Source organism: Phyllobates terribilis, unplaced genomic scaffold (assembly GCF_046119375.1).
Source record: "Phyllobates terribilis strain yellow unplaced genomic scaffold, ASM4611937v1 Scaffold_5__5_contigs__length_657084704, whole genome shotgun sequence".
Taxonomy (NCBI): domain Eukaryota; kingdom Metazoa; phylum Chordata; class Amphibia; order Anura; family Dendrobatidae; genus Phyllobates; species Phyllobates terribilis.
This window is the reverse complement of record NW_027362765.1, coordinates 174,696,421-174,711,641: the sequence shown is the minus strand read 5'-3', so window position 1 is coordinate 174,711,641 and position 15,221 is coordinate 174,696,421. Positions and strand designations below refer to the sequence as shown.

Sequence of the window (15,221 nt, the reverse complement as noted above, 5' to 3'; positions counted from 1 at the left end):
ATATTCATTAGTGAGGTACACGCTGTTGAAACGGAACTACAGCTCCCGTGATGCTCGGAGACGCGGCGCATGCGCACTGCTACTTGTTGGTGGCGGCAGAGCAGATCCTTTTGTTAGGAGGCGCCACATTCCCAGAACCGAACCGGATCACGTGAACTGGGAGAGCGCTTGGAGGCCGTGCAGCGCGCCAATTACAGCGGCACCACCGGCTGCTGAACGGTTCTGCTTCGCTGGAGGCGCCTTCCCAGGTACAGCGACAGGCCTGAGAGCCCGGGGAGACCAGCCGCCGGACCGCTTCACAGGTGAGATGTTCACTGCTGCTCCGAGCAATCCGGTATGACGTGCTGGTGCCGCACGCTGCTCCGGCTGGCGGCGGGTGTGACCGGTCGCTTGTAGATCTGATGCTCCTGTGCCAGCAGGGTGAGCAAAGTTATACCCGAGTAAGTTGCGCCCTCACTGCTGGGCACGGGGCCTGCACCAGGGGAATGTCATACAGCTGAGCACTAATGGGGCCACTTTACATGCCAGGAGGACTGCGGGCGCTGGGAATGCTCCTCTGGCCAGGAGGACTGCGGGCGCTGGGAATGCTCCTCTGGCCAGGAGGACTGCGGGCGCTGGGAATGCTCCTCTGGCCAGGAGGACTGCGGGCGCTGGGAATGCTCCTCTGGCCAGGAGGACTGCGGGCGCTGGGAATGCTCCTCTGGCCAGGAGGACTGCGGGCGCTGGGAATGCTCCTCTGGCCAGGAGGACTGCGGGCGCTGGGAATGCTCCTCTGGCCAGGAGGACTGCGGGCGCTGGGAATGCTCCTCTGGCCAGGAGGACTGCGGGCGCTGGGAATGCTCCTCTGGCCAGGAGGACTGCGGGCGCTGGGAATGCTCCTCTGGCCAGGAGGACTGCGGGCGCTGGGAATGCTCCTCTGGCCAGGAGGACTGCGGGCGCTGGGAATGCTCCTCTGGCCAGGAGGACTGCGGGCGCTGGGAATGCTCCTCGCGCCAGGAGATGTGATTGGTTCAGCTATGGAGCCCATCTCCATGTACCACCTGGGAGATGTGGGTAGGCTGGGCTGGTGTGCCACCTGTTACTGACTCTGGGGCCACTACTCAGCTACATGCAAATATTACACTACCCTCACTAACAAGTTCCCCTCTGCTCCTATATAATATGCTGGATAGCTTTGTAAATGAATGATGAGAGGCTGCCTTTATCTGGACACAGTGGTAGTGCCAGCACTGCTCATGTAGGAGCGCTCTCTTACACTGGGGCCCACCGAGGGATTCACCTACTCCGGTGGGCCAGTCCCAGACCGCTGGTAGGGTCAAGGTGGGAGTGGATGTGGGTTTTCTCCTCTTGGCTGTGAGCAGTAACTATTTCACAAGGCTGGTAAGACTGTGCCATCATTGGCACCTACAAAATATCTTCAGTGGCCACGGAGTTGTCCAAACCTCCAGCAGAGCTCAGCACTTACCTTCAGGAAGACGTGGCATGGGATTTCTCCATACTCCTCCTATAAAAGGAACGTGTCCTCAATCACTCTTGCTTTTTTTTTTTTTTTTATTATTATTTCATTTTCTCTCTGAACGCTGATCCTCATCTGAAACTGACACTTCCTATTTTGTACAGATCTGCTCACCTGTCCTTATGGATATGGCCATTTACTTACAGGCCTCTGTACACATTAGACCAAAGTCGGCTGAAACCACCAATAACAGCAGATTGGCAGTCAGTCTAATACATATAGGGGCCTTCAGACAGATGATGTTGGGGGAGAGAAGAATCCGAGCTGCTGAATTTCAGTGAACGATCCTTTTGTTCTCCGTGGAGATAAGATCCCACCAGAGGAGTCTGGCAGCGGGTCTCATAGAGAGCACAGAAGCCCTTGGCCAAGCCTAAAGGCCCCGTCACACTAAGCGATGCAGCAGCGATCCCGACAACGATACGACCTGTCAGGGATCGTTGCTGCATCGCTAATACATCGCTGGTGAGCTGTCAAACAGGCAGGCTCACCAGCGATGAGGGGAGCAGCGATATTGTGGAAAGAATCGTTCCACGATGTCCTGCTCCCGTTCCCAGCCTGCTGCTTAAGCAGGAGCAGGCTGGTAACTATGGTAAATATCGGGTTACTAAGTGCGCGTGTGCCCCTAGTAACCCGCTGTTTACCATGGATACCTCTCTGCTACTGTGCGCTGGAGCCTCCGCTCACCGTAGCAGAGTGGTATCTATGGTAAACAGCGGGTTACTAAGTGCGCGCGTGCCCCTAGTAACCCGATATTTACCATGGTTACCAGCCAGATCGTTGGTCCCGCTGGTCACACACAGCGATGTGTGCTGGCCAGCGGGAGGCCAACGACCAAAAAATGGTCCAGAACACTTTGCAACGATCAGCGACCTCACAGCAGGGGCCTGATCGTTGCAAAGTGTCACACACAGCGACATCGCTGGTGAGGTCGCTGGTGAGTCACCAAAACCGTGACACAGCAGCGATCTCGCTAGCTATATCGCTTAGTGTGACGGGGCCTTTACACTCCTGTGTATTGGGGGAGTCAGACTGCTGGCTGACCGATCGTTCATCTGAAATCTCTCTCTGTATGGGGGCCTTAAAGGGGTTGTCCATTACTCGGACAGCCCCGTCTGACTCTTCATGCTTGCACTAGTAGATTAACACTTATACTCACCTCCAGTGTCTGCATTGGTTCACGTGTGGTTGGCCGCTCACTTCCTCTTGATGTCTGATTCATCCCATGGCAGGGACAGTGACGCCAGCGCTGATTGGGTGTATAGCTCATATGTCATAACCGCCCGGGAGATCCAGTGCTGAAAGTGGGCCAGCATCGGAGGTGAGAATGAGTGTTATTTTACTGGTGTAAACATGCTAAGTGAGACGGAGCTGTCCGAGTAATGGACAATCTCTTTAAGACAATGATCATCCAGAGCAAGGTTGATCTGTTGACTATTGGATTCAACCCTTAAGATGCTGCTCTAAAATTGAGGACTAGCAACTTTTTTTTAACTCCATGGACTTGCACAAAGTAGCAGATGATCCGCTAATCATCTCATACATTTGTATTTTCACCTAAAAACAGATGAACAAGCCCAAACTGACAGATAACATGTCTGGTAAACTCGGTGCCATTGGCCATTATTCACACACAATCTGCAGGCTCTGGTCAGCAAAATTAGCAATTCACAGTACGATGCAACAGACAAGGCAGCAGTGACACCAAGTAAATGCAGCATTTTGCCTCTATTTAATATCTTTATATAGTGTCTTCATCTCTTGATCTCTTCTCTATCCCATACAGATTCATTAAACCAGCAACCTGGCGACCATTTTGGGAAAAAAGCAAAACAAGAAAAAAATGGAAGAAGTAGATGAAGAAGAGGAGGAATATGTGGTCGAAAAGGTTCTAGACAGGCGGGTGGTTAAGGGGAAGGTCGAATATCTTCTGAAATGGAAAGGATTCTCTGAGTAAGTCTGATTATGGCAAGTTAAGTGGCGTTTTCTACCTGGTGAGATCTGGCAGCTACTGTATATTTGTGTTGGGTTCTCAATAACAGACGACAAGATGTCGGACTATGAGCGTCTTTCAATGTTCTGTTGGTAATAAGGAGTGTAAAATTACAGCAAATGTGCAACAAAAAAGGATTATCGGGAGATTCTGATAAGGCGCCAACATCCTGGCAGTGGAAAGTATAAATGGGAATTTTGTTCTGCATATTCAAAGTTCAGTTTTCTATTTGCATTTGTGATAAAAAAAAAAAAAAACATTCAGTTTCAGGGCAGAAAACGTTCTCTTCTGAAGAGGCTACAAATCTCACTTAGCCCAGTCTGCCAAAGCATTTTTACAGGTTAATTCCTGGCACGTTATTGGTAGTCTCATGTTAATGCATTGAGTTTTATGCCTTCTAAAAACATCAGTCGTTTTTGCCCACATATGCACAAACAAAAAAAACCTTAGTAAATTTACAACGGGCTGATATTTTGGTCTAAAGTGTCATCATACGTTACGAAGTGGCATGCCATTATGATCAGGGACTTGCAGCTTAGCTGCACTCACTAATGGAAGTCTGCGTGGGCTCCACTATCAGTATTTGGTCAGTATTTTTTCTCAGGAGTGGGAGACAAAACCAGGAGTGGGTGATAAATGCAGAATTGGTGACTCGTTTCTATTATATCTTTTCTCTGATTGTTCCTCACCTGGTTTTGGCTCCCACTCCTGAGAAAAAATACTGACCGAATACTGATAGTGGGGCTGTGGCCTAAGGGCACAGTCAGACGGCCGTATAACTCGCGTGACTATCGCATCGGTTGTCGGCTCTTCTGACCTGAGCGTGATGGCTGCATAGAAATAAATGCTGTCACGCTCAGGTCAGGAGAGCAGACGACCAGTCCGTGTGATCCTTGCACGAGTTATATGGCCGTCTGACTGCGCCCTGCAGATGACTGTTAAGCTAAAGCTGCTGCACTGATCATCCCTCCTGATTTACACTGCAGCACTGATTATACAGATTGACTATGTATGGACTATCGATTGGGAAATTCAAGTTAAGAACAAATCCTTGGTCATCAGATGGGGGAAATAAGGATGAATATTGAATTTCAACATGTGCAATCCTCTTGTGCTGTGAAAGAAGCTGCTGCTTGGCACCTATCATCTGTTAAGCAAAAAATGTATGATGGTGTAATGGAAATGAAATGTTTTGGGGGTTTGGGAGTCAGTTGAGTCTGAATGGATCTGGTGTTTGCAGTGATGACAACACTTGGGAGCCAGAAGAGAACTTGGACTGTCCTGATCTTATCGCAGAGTTCCTACAATCACAGAAAAGCGCGCATGAGTCGGACAGATCAGATGGGAAGCGCAAGGCGGATTCTGACACTGAAATTGTGAGTGAAGAGGTTAAGTCCAAGAAAAAGAAAGATGAGGTAAGAATAGTTGAAGAACCAAAACACTTTGAAACTTCTGTTACATAAATCTCAACAACTCCGTATATGTAATATTTGTTTCATTGTTTTCACCCTCTGTTACAATTTTCATAGTTTTTGTGATATTTGCCTTTTTTCAGTGTACAGTGGGGAATGGTTACTGTCTTAACACACATTGGTCTAACCTGATGTCTTAAGGAAGATATTAAAGGGAATCTGTTACCTAGTTTTTGCCACCTAATCTGATGGCAGCATGATGTAGGTACAGAGACCCCGATTACAGCGTTGTCTCTTATTGTGCTGCTTGCTCTTAGTGATAATCTCCTGCTGATAAATCAGTGATTTTATCACTATAGGACTAGTAAACCTACTGCCATGTAGTCTTCCATATTCATATGTTCTGTATAACCAAGCTCCCACCACTGATTGGCAGCTTTCTGCCTATACACAGCTACACAGAAATCTGCTGATCAGTGCTGAGGGTGGAGTTATACAGAGCTCAGCATTCAGAGAACTGCTAGATCTACAGCAGAGAAAACAGGGATTTTATTAAAAGTACAGCAAACAGCTCAGTAAGTGACAATTCACTGGAATCAAGGAATCTGCCCTTATATCATGCTGCTCTCAGATGAGGTGGCAAAAATCTGGTGACAGATTCCCTTTTAATTACCTCCTTGATTCAAAATGAGCACCTGAATGTAATGTAAACACTTTCACATACACTATAATTCTTGATGACTCATTTTGCATGGTTTAATAATGTTAAAGGGGTACTCCAGCAGTGAAACATTTATAGTAAAGGGCTCAGAGTGTTTTTTAAATAAATTAAGCAAAATTCTCCTGCTCTCCCATGAAGCTGCCTGGCTACTCTGACCGGTTTCTACTTATTGCTCCTGACGCTCACGCATTGCTGGGAAATGCTGCTCAGACAGTTGCTAACAGGATCCCGACTGCAGACAGTGATTGGCTGAGCATAGTGTGTGTACCATTGCTGGCAGTCTAGGTGGGACCAGGAAGCATAAGCCAGCGGGGGATCCACTAAGTGATAGAATAGAAGCTGGGCAACCTCTTAGGTGAACTGAACATGGTACTTTGTGGGTCAGTCATGGCCACGGCTATGTGCTCCTGAATGACGGGGACAGACGTACAAACTGCGTCATTTGGCGCAGTGAAAGATAGTAAATTGAAACTACTAGCACTGACTTGTCTGTAAAATGACTTGTGCATGCTTGGACATATTGCATTTCAACATAGCCCTTTCATGTCTAGAAATGCTATTTACATGCAGATTTAAGGGTAATATGTAGGTTAAAAAAAAAAAAACATTCAGATCAGGTCAGGCTGCTTTACTGGAGCTGTTTAACCCCTTTACCCCCAAAGGTGGTTTGCACGTTAATGACCAGGCCAATTTTTACAATTCTGACCACTGTCACTTTATGAGGTAATTACTCTGGAACGCTTCAACGGATCCCACTGATTCTGAGTTTGTTTTTTCGTGACATATTGTACTTCATGATTGTGGAAAAATTTCTTCAATATGACTTGTGTTTATTTGTGAAAAAAATCAGAAATTTGGCGAAAATTTTGCAGTTTTCAAAATTTGAATTTTAATACCCTTAAATCAGAGAGATATATCACACAAAAGAGTTAATAAATAACATTTCCCACATGTCGACTTTATATCAGCACAATTTTGGAAACAAAATGCTTTTTTATTAGGGAGATATAAGGGTTAAAAGTTGACCGGCGATTTCTAATTTTTTTTTTTCAACAAAATTTACAAAACCATTTTTTTAGGGACCACATCACATTTTAAGTCACTGAGGGGCCTTTATGATAGAAAATACCCAAAAGTGACACCATTCTAAAAACTGCACCCCTCAAGGTGCTCAAAACCACATTCAAGAACTTTATTAACCAGGGTTCAGAAGGGAAGGAGCACTGTGTGACTTTTTGAATGTAAGATTGACTGGAATTGAGAGCGGATACTCGGTGCATACCCGAGCACCCGATGCAAACTCAAGTAGCGAACACTTGCACTCAATACTAGTCGCCATATTGTCACTTTTTTTTTTTTTCTTTACTTTTGAAAAATTCCTAACCCTAGGACAACCCTAGCGTTTATTTTTTACGCCGTTCCTCGTGCTGTATATTGTATTTTTCGGACTATAAGACGCACTTTTTTCCTCAAATTTTGAAGGAAAGTGGTGGGTGCGTCTTAGTATTTGGACTATATCTCCCTGTATATACTGTGGCTCTGCGTGGTAGGAGGTCTAGGGGATCAGCGGGGCACAGGAGGCAGCAGCCGGCTGCTGCAGCCTGTGCTGTGCCCGCTACTAAAGAAAATGAATATTCACTGGTTGTAGTGAATATCCATGGTCTTTAATAGCAGGCACACTGACCGCTGGAGCCTCGCTGCGGTACTGTGAGCGCGCCGTGCCATGCGCGGCTCACACAGTGAGAGTGTCACCAGCAGAGCGGGACAGCGCTTGAGGAGAGAGGAGGCGAGTATGATTGTTTAATTTTTTTTTTGTGTGTGTGTGTGGGGGGGGGGGGGGGGGGTTGGGGCTCAAGGGGTGCCACGCATCCCAGGATTGGTGGGGGCTCAAGGGGTGCCACGCATCCCAGGATTGGTGGGGGCTCAAGGGGTGTCACGCATACCAGGATTGGGGGGGGGGGGGGCTCAAGGGATGCCACACATACCAGGATTGGGGGGAAGAGGGGCTCAAGGGGTGCCACGCATACCAGGATGGGGGGGGAAGGGGGGCTCAAGGGGTGCCACGCATACCAGGATTGGGGGGGGAGGGGGGCTCAAGGGGTGCCATGCATGCCAAGATGGGATGGGGGCCATACATACGAGGATGGAGGATATTAACAGAATGCATGCCATGCATACCAGGATTGGGGGTGGGGGCTCAAGGGGTGCCACGCATACCAGGATTGGGGGTGGGGGCTCAAGGGGTGCCATGCATACCAGGATTGGGGGTGGGGGCTCAAGGGGTGCCACGCATACCAGGATTGGGGGTGGGGGCTCAAGGGGTGCCACGCATACCAGGATTGGGGGTGGGGGCTCAAGGGGTGCCACGCATACCAGGATTGGGGGTGGGGGCTCAAGGGGTGCCACGCATACCAGGATTGGGGGTGGGGGCTCAAGGGGTGCCACGTATACCAGGATTGGGGGTGGGGGCTCAAGGGGTGCCACGTATACCAGGATTGGGGGTGGGGGCTCAAGGGGTGCCACGTATACCAGGATTGGGGGGGGGGGCTCAAGGGGTGCCACGTATACCAGGATTGGGGGGGGCTCAAGGGGTGCCACACATACCAGGATTGGGGGGTGAAGGGGGGCTCAAGGGGTGCCATACATACCAGGATGGAGGATATTAACCGAATTGCCACGCATACCAGGATTGGGGGGGGGGGGGCTCAAGGGGTGTCACGCATACCAGGATGGGGGGGAGCTTAAGGGGTGCCACGCATACCAGGATTGGGGGGGCTAAAGGGGTGCCACGCATACCAGGATGGGGGGGAGCTTAAGGGGTGCCACGCATACCAGGATTGGGGGGGCTAAAGGGGTGCCACGCATACCAGGATGGGGGGGGCTCAAGGGGTGCCACGCATACCAGGACTGGGGGGGCTCAAGGGGTGCCACGCATACCAGGACTGGGGGGGGCTCAAGGGGTGCCACGCATACCAGGACTGGGGGGGGGGGCTCAAGGGGTGCCACGCATACCAGGACTGGGGGGGGGGCTCAAGGGGTGCCACGCATACCAGGACTGGGGGGGGGGGCCTCAAGGGGTGCCACGCATACCAGGACTGGGGGGGGGCTCAAGGGGTGCCACGCATACCAGGATTGGGGGGCTGGGCTCAAGGGGTGCCACGCATACCAGGATTGGGGGGCTGGGCTCAAGGGGTGCCACGCATACCAGGATTGGGGGGCTGGGCTCAAGGGGTGCCACGCATACCAGGATTGGGGGGCTGGGCTCAAGGGGTGCCACGCATACCAGGATTGGGGGGCTGGGCTCAAGGGGTGCCACGCATACCAGGATTGGGGGGGGGGAGCTTAAGGGGTGCCACGCATACCAGGATGGGGGGGGGGGGAGCTTAAGGGGTGCCACGCATACCAGGATGGGGGGGAGCTTAAGGGGTGCCACGCATACCAGGATTGGGGGGGCTCAAGGGGTGCCACGCATACCAGGATTGGGGGGGCTCAAGGGGTGCCACGCATACCAGGACTGGGGGGGGCTCAAGGGGTGCCACGCATACCAGGACTGGGGGGGGGGCTCAAGGGGTGCCACGCATACCAGGACTGGGGGGGGCTCAAGGGGTGCCACGCATACCAGGACTGGGGGGGGCTCAAGGGGTGCCACGCATACCAGGACTGGGGGGGGCTCAAGGGGTGCCACGCATACCAGGACTGGGGGGGGGGGGCTCAAGGGGTGCCACGCATACCAGGACTGGGGGGGGGGGCTCAAGGGGTGCCACGCATACCAGGACTGGGGGGGGGGCTCAAGGGGTGCCACGCATACCAGGACTGGGGGGCTGGGCTCAAGGGGTGCCACGCATACCAGGATTGGGGGGCTGGGCTCAAGGGGTGCCACGCATACCAGGATTGGGGGGCTGGGCTCAAGGGGTGCCACGCATACCAGGATTGGGGGGCTGGGCTCAAGGGGTGCCACGCATACCAGGATTGGGGGGCTGGGCTCAAGGGGTGCCACGCATACCAGGATTGGGGGGCTGGGCTCAAGGGGTGCCACGCATACCAGGATTGGGGGGCTGGGCTCAAGGGGTGCCACGCATACCAGGATTGGGGGGCTGGGCTCAAGGGGTGCCACGCATACCAGGATTGGGGGGCTGGGCTCAAGGGGTGCCACGCATACCAGGATTGGGGGGCTGGGCTCAAGGGGTGCCACGCATACCAGGATTGGGGGGCTGGGCTCAAGGGGTGCCACGCATACCAGGATTGGGGGGCTGGGCTCAAGGGGTGCCACGCATACCAGGATTGGGGGGCTGGGCTCAAGGGGTGCCACGCATACCAGGATTGGGGGGCTGGGCTCAAGGGGTGCCACGCATACCAGGATTGGGGGGCTGGGCTCAAGGGGTGCCACGCATACCAGGATTGGGGGGCTGGCCTCAAGGGGTGCCACGCATACCAGGATTGGGGGGCTGGCCTCAAGGGGTGCCACGCATACCAGGATTGGGGGGCTGGCCTCAAGGGGTGCCACGCATACCAGGATTGGGGGGCTGGCCTCAAGGGGTGCCACGCATACCAGGATTGGGGGGCTGGCCTCAAGGGGTGCCACGCATACCAGGATTGGGGGGCTGGCCTCAAGGGGTGCCACGCATACCAGGATTGGGGGGCTGGCCTCAAGGGGTGCCACGCATACCAGGATTGGGGGGCTGGGCTCAAGGGGTGCCACGCATACCAGGATTGGGGGGGGGCCTCAAGGGGTGCCACGCATACCAGGATTGGGGGGGGGGCCTCAAGGGGTGCCACGCATACCAGGATTGGGGGGGGGGCCTCAAGGGGTGCCACGCATACCAGGATTGGGGGGGGGGCCTCAAGGGGTGCCACGCATACCAGGATTGGGGGGGGGGGCCTCAAGGGGTGCCACGCATACCAGGATTGGGGGGGGGCCTCAAGGGGTGCCACGCATACCAGGATTGGGGGGGGGGCCTCAAGGGGTGCCACGCATACCAGGATTGGGGGGGGGGGCCTCAAGGGGTGCCACGCATACCAGGATTGGGGGGGGGGCCTCAAGGGGTGCCACGCATACCAGGATTGGGGGGGGGGCCTCAAGGGGTGCCACGCATACCAGGATTGGGGGGGGGCCTCAAGGGGTGCCACGCATACCAGGATTGGGGGGGGGGCCTCAAGGGGTGCCACGCATACCAGGATTGGGGGGGGGGCCTCAAGGGGTGCCACGCATACCAGGATTGGGGGGGGGGCCTCAAGGGGTGCCACACATACCAGGATTGGGGGGGGGGGCCTCAAGGGGTGCCACGCATACCAGGATTGGGGGGGGGCCTCAAGGGGTGCCACGCATACCAGGATTGGGGGGGGGCCTCAAGGGGTGCCACGCATACCAGGATTGGGGGGGGGGCCTCAAGGGGTGCCACGCATACCAGGATTGGGGGGGGGGCCTCAAGGGGTGCCACGCATACCAGGATTGGGGGGGGGGCCTCAAGGGGTGCCACGCATACCAGGATTGGGGGGGGGGGCCTCAAGGGGTGCCACGCATACCAGGATTGGGGGGGGGCCTCAAGGGGTGCCACGCATACCAGGATTGGGGGGGGGGCCTCAAGGGGTGCCACGCATACCAGGATTGGGGGGAGGGGCCTCAAGGGGTGCCACGCATACCAGGATTGGGGGGGGGCCTCAAGGGGTGCCACGCATACCAGGATTGGGGGGGGGGGGGGAGGGGTCTCAAAGGGTGCCATGCATACCAAGATGGAGGATATTAACAGAATTGGGAGGACATTGCTGCTGACAATGGTATTCGGGTAGACTCCCTCCCCTAGAACAGGACATCATGACCACATTTTTTGCTTAAATATTTTTTTTCCTATTTCCCTCCTCTAAAACCTAGGTGTGTCTTATGGTCCGGGGCGTCTTCTAGTCCGAAAAATACGGTAAGTGATTAGACGACTTTATTCTTCGGGTGGGTGCGATTACAGCGATACCAGATATCGGGTTTTTATGATTGACAGCTGTCACACACTAAAAGACACTTTTTTTTTTTGCAAAGATTATTTTTTGCATCGCCATATTTTGAGCTATAATTTTTCTATGTTTCGGCCGACAGTCATGTGACAGCTTGTTTTTGTTTTTTTTTCCCGTTCTGCGTGTGGTAAAATTGATAAGGCAGCTTTATTCTTCGGGTCAGTACGTTTATAGCGGTACCGCATTTATATCGTGTTTTTTGCGTTTTGGCACTTTTGAACAATGTAAACTATTTTATAGAAAAAAATATTTTGCATCGCTTTATTCTGACAGCTAGAATTTTTTTATTTTTTGGCTGATGGAGCTGTATGGCGGCTATTTTTTTGTGTGATAAGATGACTTTTTCAGCGGTACCATTTTTATTTACATTTGTATTTTTGATCGCGTTTTATTCCATTTTTTGTTTGGCGGTATGATGATAAAGTATTGTTTTTTGCCTTTTTTTTTTTTTTTTTTTTTTTTTTTTACAGTGTTCACTAAAGGGGTTAACTAGAGGGACAGTTTTATAGGTCTGGTCATTCCAGATGCGGCGATACCAAATATGTGTACTTTTATAATACTATTTATTGATGGGTACAATATATTTTTATGTTTTGGGGTTTATTTTTTTCATTTTTTTTATATTTTTACAATTTTTTTTCCACTTTCTGATTCTTTAACTTTTACATTTTGTCCTACTATGGGACTTTCACTTTTTGCATTTTGATCTCCTGTATAGCACAGGAATGCAGCAGCATCCCTGTGCTATACAGGCTGTCACAGCTGCAGAGGGAGAAGTTACTGTGATTGTGCACTGCGCATGATCAAAGTATCTTCCATGTGTCAGGTGACCTGGATGTCGTCATGACTACATCTGGGTCACATGACAACCACGGGACCCAGCCACAGACACCGCAGGATGCCGGAGAGGAGGTGAGTACCGGTGCTTACCTCCTCTTGCCACCAAAATGCTGCAATCGACTTTGATCGCACCATTTCGAGGATTAATAGCACCGGGTGTCAGCTGTAATCAGCTGACACCCGGTGGCGATTCCGCCCGCACACAAGCTGTATGCATACTAATACGTATCTGGTCCATAAGGCCCAGGGCACAGATACGTATTAGTACGTATCATGTTGGGAAGGGGTTAAAGAAGTTGTCCACTACTCAGTGTATGATCGGCCGGGGTCCCGCACGCGGCACCCCTGCCAATCAGCTGTTATCGGTGCCGCCGGCCGGAAGTCCTTACCTGCGGTGCCTGGCCGTCAAGTTGTAGTGGCCGGCGCTTGTTACTGCACATCAGCCTCCCATTCAACTGAATGGGAAGCAGATGTGCAGTACCCTGCGGCGGCCACTACAAATGGACGGCAAAGCATTGCAAGTAAGGACTTCCGGCCGGGACACCGATAACAGCTGATCGGGTGTGCCGCGTGCGGGACCCCGGCCGATCGTACACTGATGCTGATGCCCTATCCTAGGGCATCATTGTCAAAGTAGTGGACAACTTCTTTAAGGGAGAAAATGAAGTTGTAGCCGCTTGCTCCCATTCACTTGGGGCGGTGCATTGAGGCGTTGGTCACTGATCACTATACAGGTAGTGGCTGTAATCTTTTACCAGCACATCCTGCTTTACACACACATACACTGCAGTGCAGTCTGTCAGTCAACGTGCCAGGGAGTGATTACAGCGCTCACTGTGGATGAGCAGTGACTGTTACAGCTCCGTGCATAACCCTGATGACTGGAAACAACTGGCTGCAGGGAGAATAAATCTTAATTTTTTCCCTGGTAAGCCAGCCAGGTATGATTTAATGCAATTTACCTGAAGATTAACACTATATTTGCAGACACATAGCGCTTTTCGATATGACAGGTTCCCTTTAATTTGCAAGAACAATATTTAGCACTGTGTCCTTTCTGTCCTACAGGTTGAGAAGCCTCGTGGATTTGCGCGAGGTTTAGATCCAGAAAGGATTATTGGAGCCACAGACTCAAGTGGAGAGTTAATGTTCCTGATGAAATGGTAGGTATGGTCTGCGCCAATCGCATCCCAGCATCTGTGATGATCGGTGTACATTAGGAAATTTCTTCTATCTATTCACCAGATGGCAGGAGGTAATGTTATCTTTCCCATGTATAACCTACAGGAAAAATTCAGATGAGGCCGATCTCGTCCCAGCAAAAGAAGCCAATATGAAGTGTCCCCAAGTGGTGATTTCATTCTATGAAGAACGGCTGACGTGGCATTCCTATCCAACAGAGGAGGACGACAAAAAAGACGACAAGAACTAAAGCCAGATAAAGCGGTTATTAACAATGGATGGTGGGGCCTATGGCATAGTGGGGAGGGGGAGGGAGGACAGCTACAGGATTCAGTTTTTCCTGCAGCCAAAGAAGGTGTTTGCATTGTAGAGCGCAGGAGATTCTGCACCCTAACCCCTGCTCCTCCTCTTTCCCACTAGTGTTACAAACTCTGCATTCTTATCGAGTAGCATGTATTGTTTGGCTATTAGTGATGTCTGTCAGAAAAAGAAAGACATTGGGGGTTTACATGGTGGGTGGTACTATTTTATTTTATTTTTTTAAATTTTACTCTTTGGACAAAGGAGAGAAAACCAGTCACCAAAAAACGAAGATGAGTTTTGTGTTGTCGTCACCTGTTCAGTGTTTGGCTGCTTTCAGGGGGCTTCGTCTTTGCCACCCTTCATGCAGCTCCAAGGACCCTACAAGATGACGTGCTACCTAATAGATGGGAATAGTGACACATTCCGACATCTATTTGTATGAAATTGAAGGTCCATTTTATGGGATGGGCAACTTGTGAATTTCTAAACGGTTACTGGGAAGACGGTGCTGTTCATGTGAAACTTTTTATGAATTTTTTTTTCTTCTCTTAACCTCTTGAGTAGGAAGCCTTATGTAACCAATCTTTAAGATATGGCTACATAAGAACTTCTCTGCAGTTTTATTGTCTAAACCTGTCATTTTGTAGGTTTTTGTTTCTTACAATAGCATGTGTTTTTAGGTTCTGTGAAAACTCTCATATGTAAAGTAAATTTTAGGCAGCATTTTGTCAGTCACCCTAATAAAACTTTTAGATTTATAAAATATTTGTCTTTTTTGTTACTTGGTAGTAATTGTAGCTTCAGAATATACAAAGGAAAGGGGTCTCTACCTCGGCTTTACTGTACATGCTTTGGCATAATAATGCAACTGTGCAAATTCAGACCTACAGTGCTGGCCAAAAGTATTGGCACCCCTGCAATTCTGTAAGATAATACTCAGTTTCTTCCTGAAAATTATTGCAATCACAAATTCTTTGGTATTATTATCTTCATTTAATTTGCTTGCAAGGAAAAAACACAAAAGAGAATGAAGCAAAAATCAAATCATTGATCATTTCACACACAACTCCAAAAAAGGTCCGGACAAAAGTATTGGCACCCTCAGCCTAATACTTGGTTGCACAACCTTTAGCCAAAATAACTGCGAACAACCGCTTCCAGTAACCATCAATGAGTTTCTTGCAATGCTCTGCTGGAATTATAGACCATTCTTCTTTGGCAAACTGCTCCAGGTCCCTGATATTTGAAGGGTGC

The 15,221-nt window shown here is 50.9% G+C and overlaps 1 protein-coding gene across 2 annotated transcripts; it reads left to right on the top strand.

Moving 5' to 3' along the window:
• Positions 1–40: 40 nt before the first annotated feature.
• Positions 41–14,730, top strand: CBX1 (chromobox 1). 2 transcript variants are annotated; one of them, XM_073683509.1, is made up of 5 exons: positions 41–302; positions 3,300–3,466; positions 4,747–4,921; positions 13,551–13,645; positions 13,770–14,730. In XM_073683509.1, exons 2-5 carry the CDS (start codon positions 3,357–3,359, stop codon positions 13,912–13,914), a joined length of 525 nt encoding a protein of 174 aa, XP_073539610.1. In that variant the 5' UTR covers positions 41–302; positions 3,300–3,356; the 3' UTR covers positions 13,915–14,730. The 2 variants fall into 2 exon arrangements, with proteins under 2 accessions (XP_073539610.1, XP_073539611.1); XM_073683510.1 differs by lacking the exon at positions 41–302 and adding an exon at positions 2,711–2,834.
• Positions 14,731–15,221: the final 491 nt, after the last annotated feature.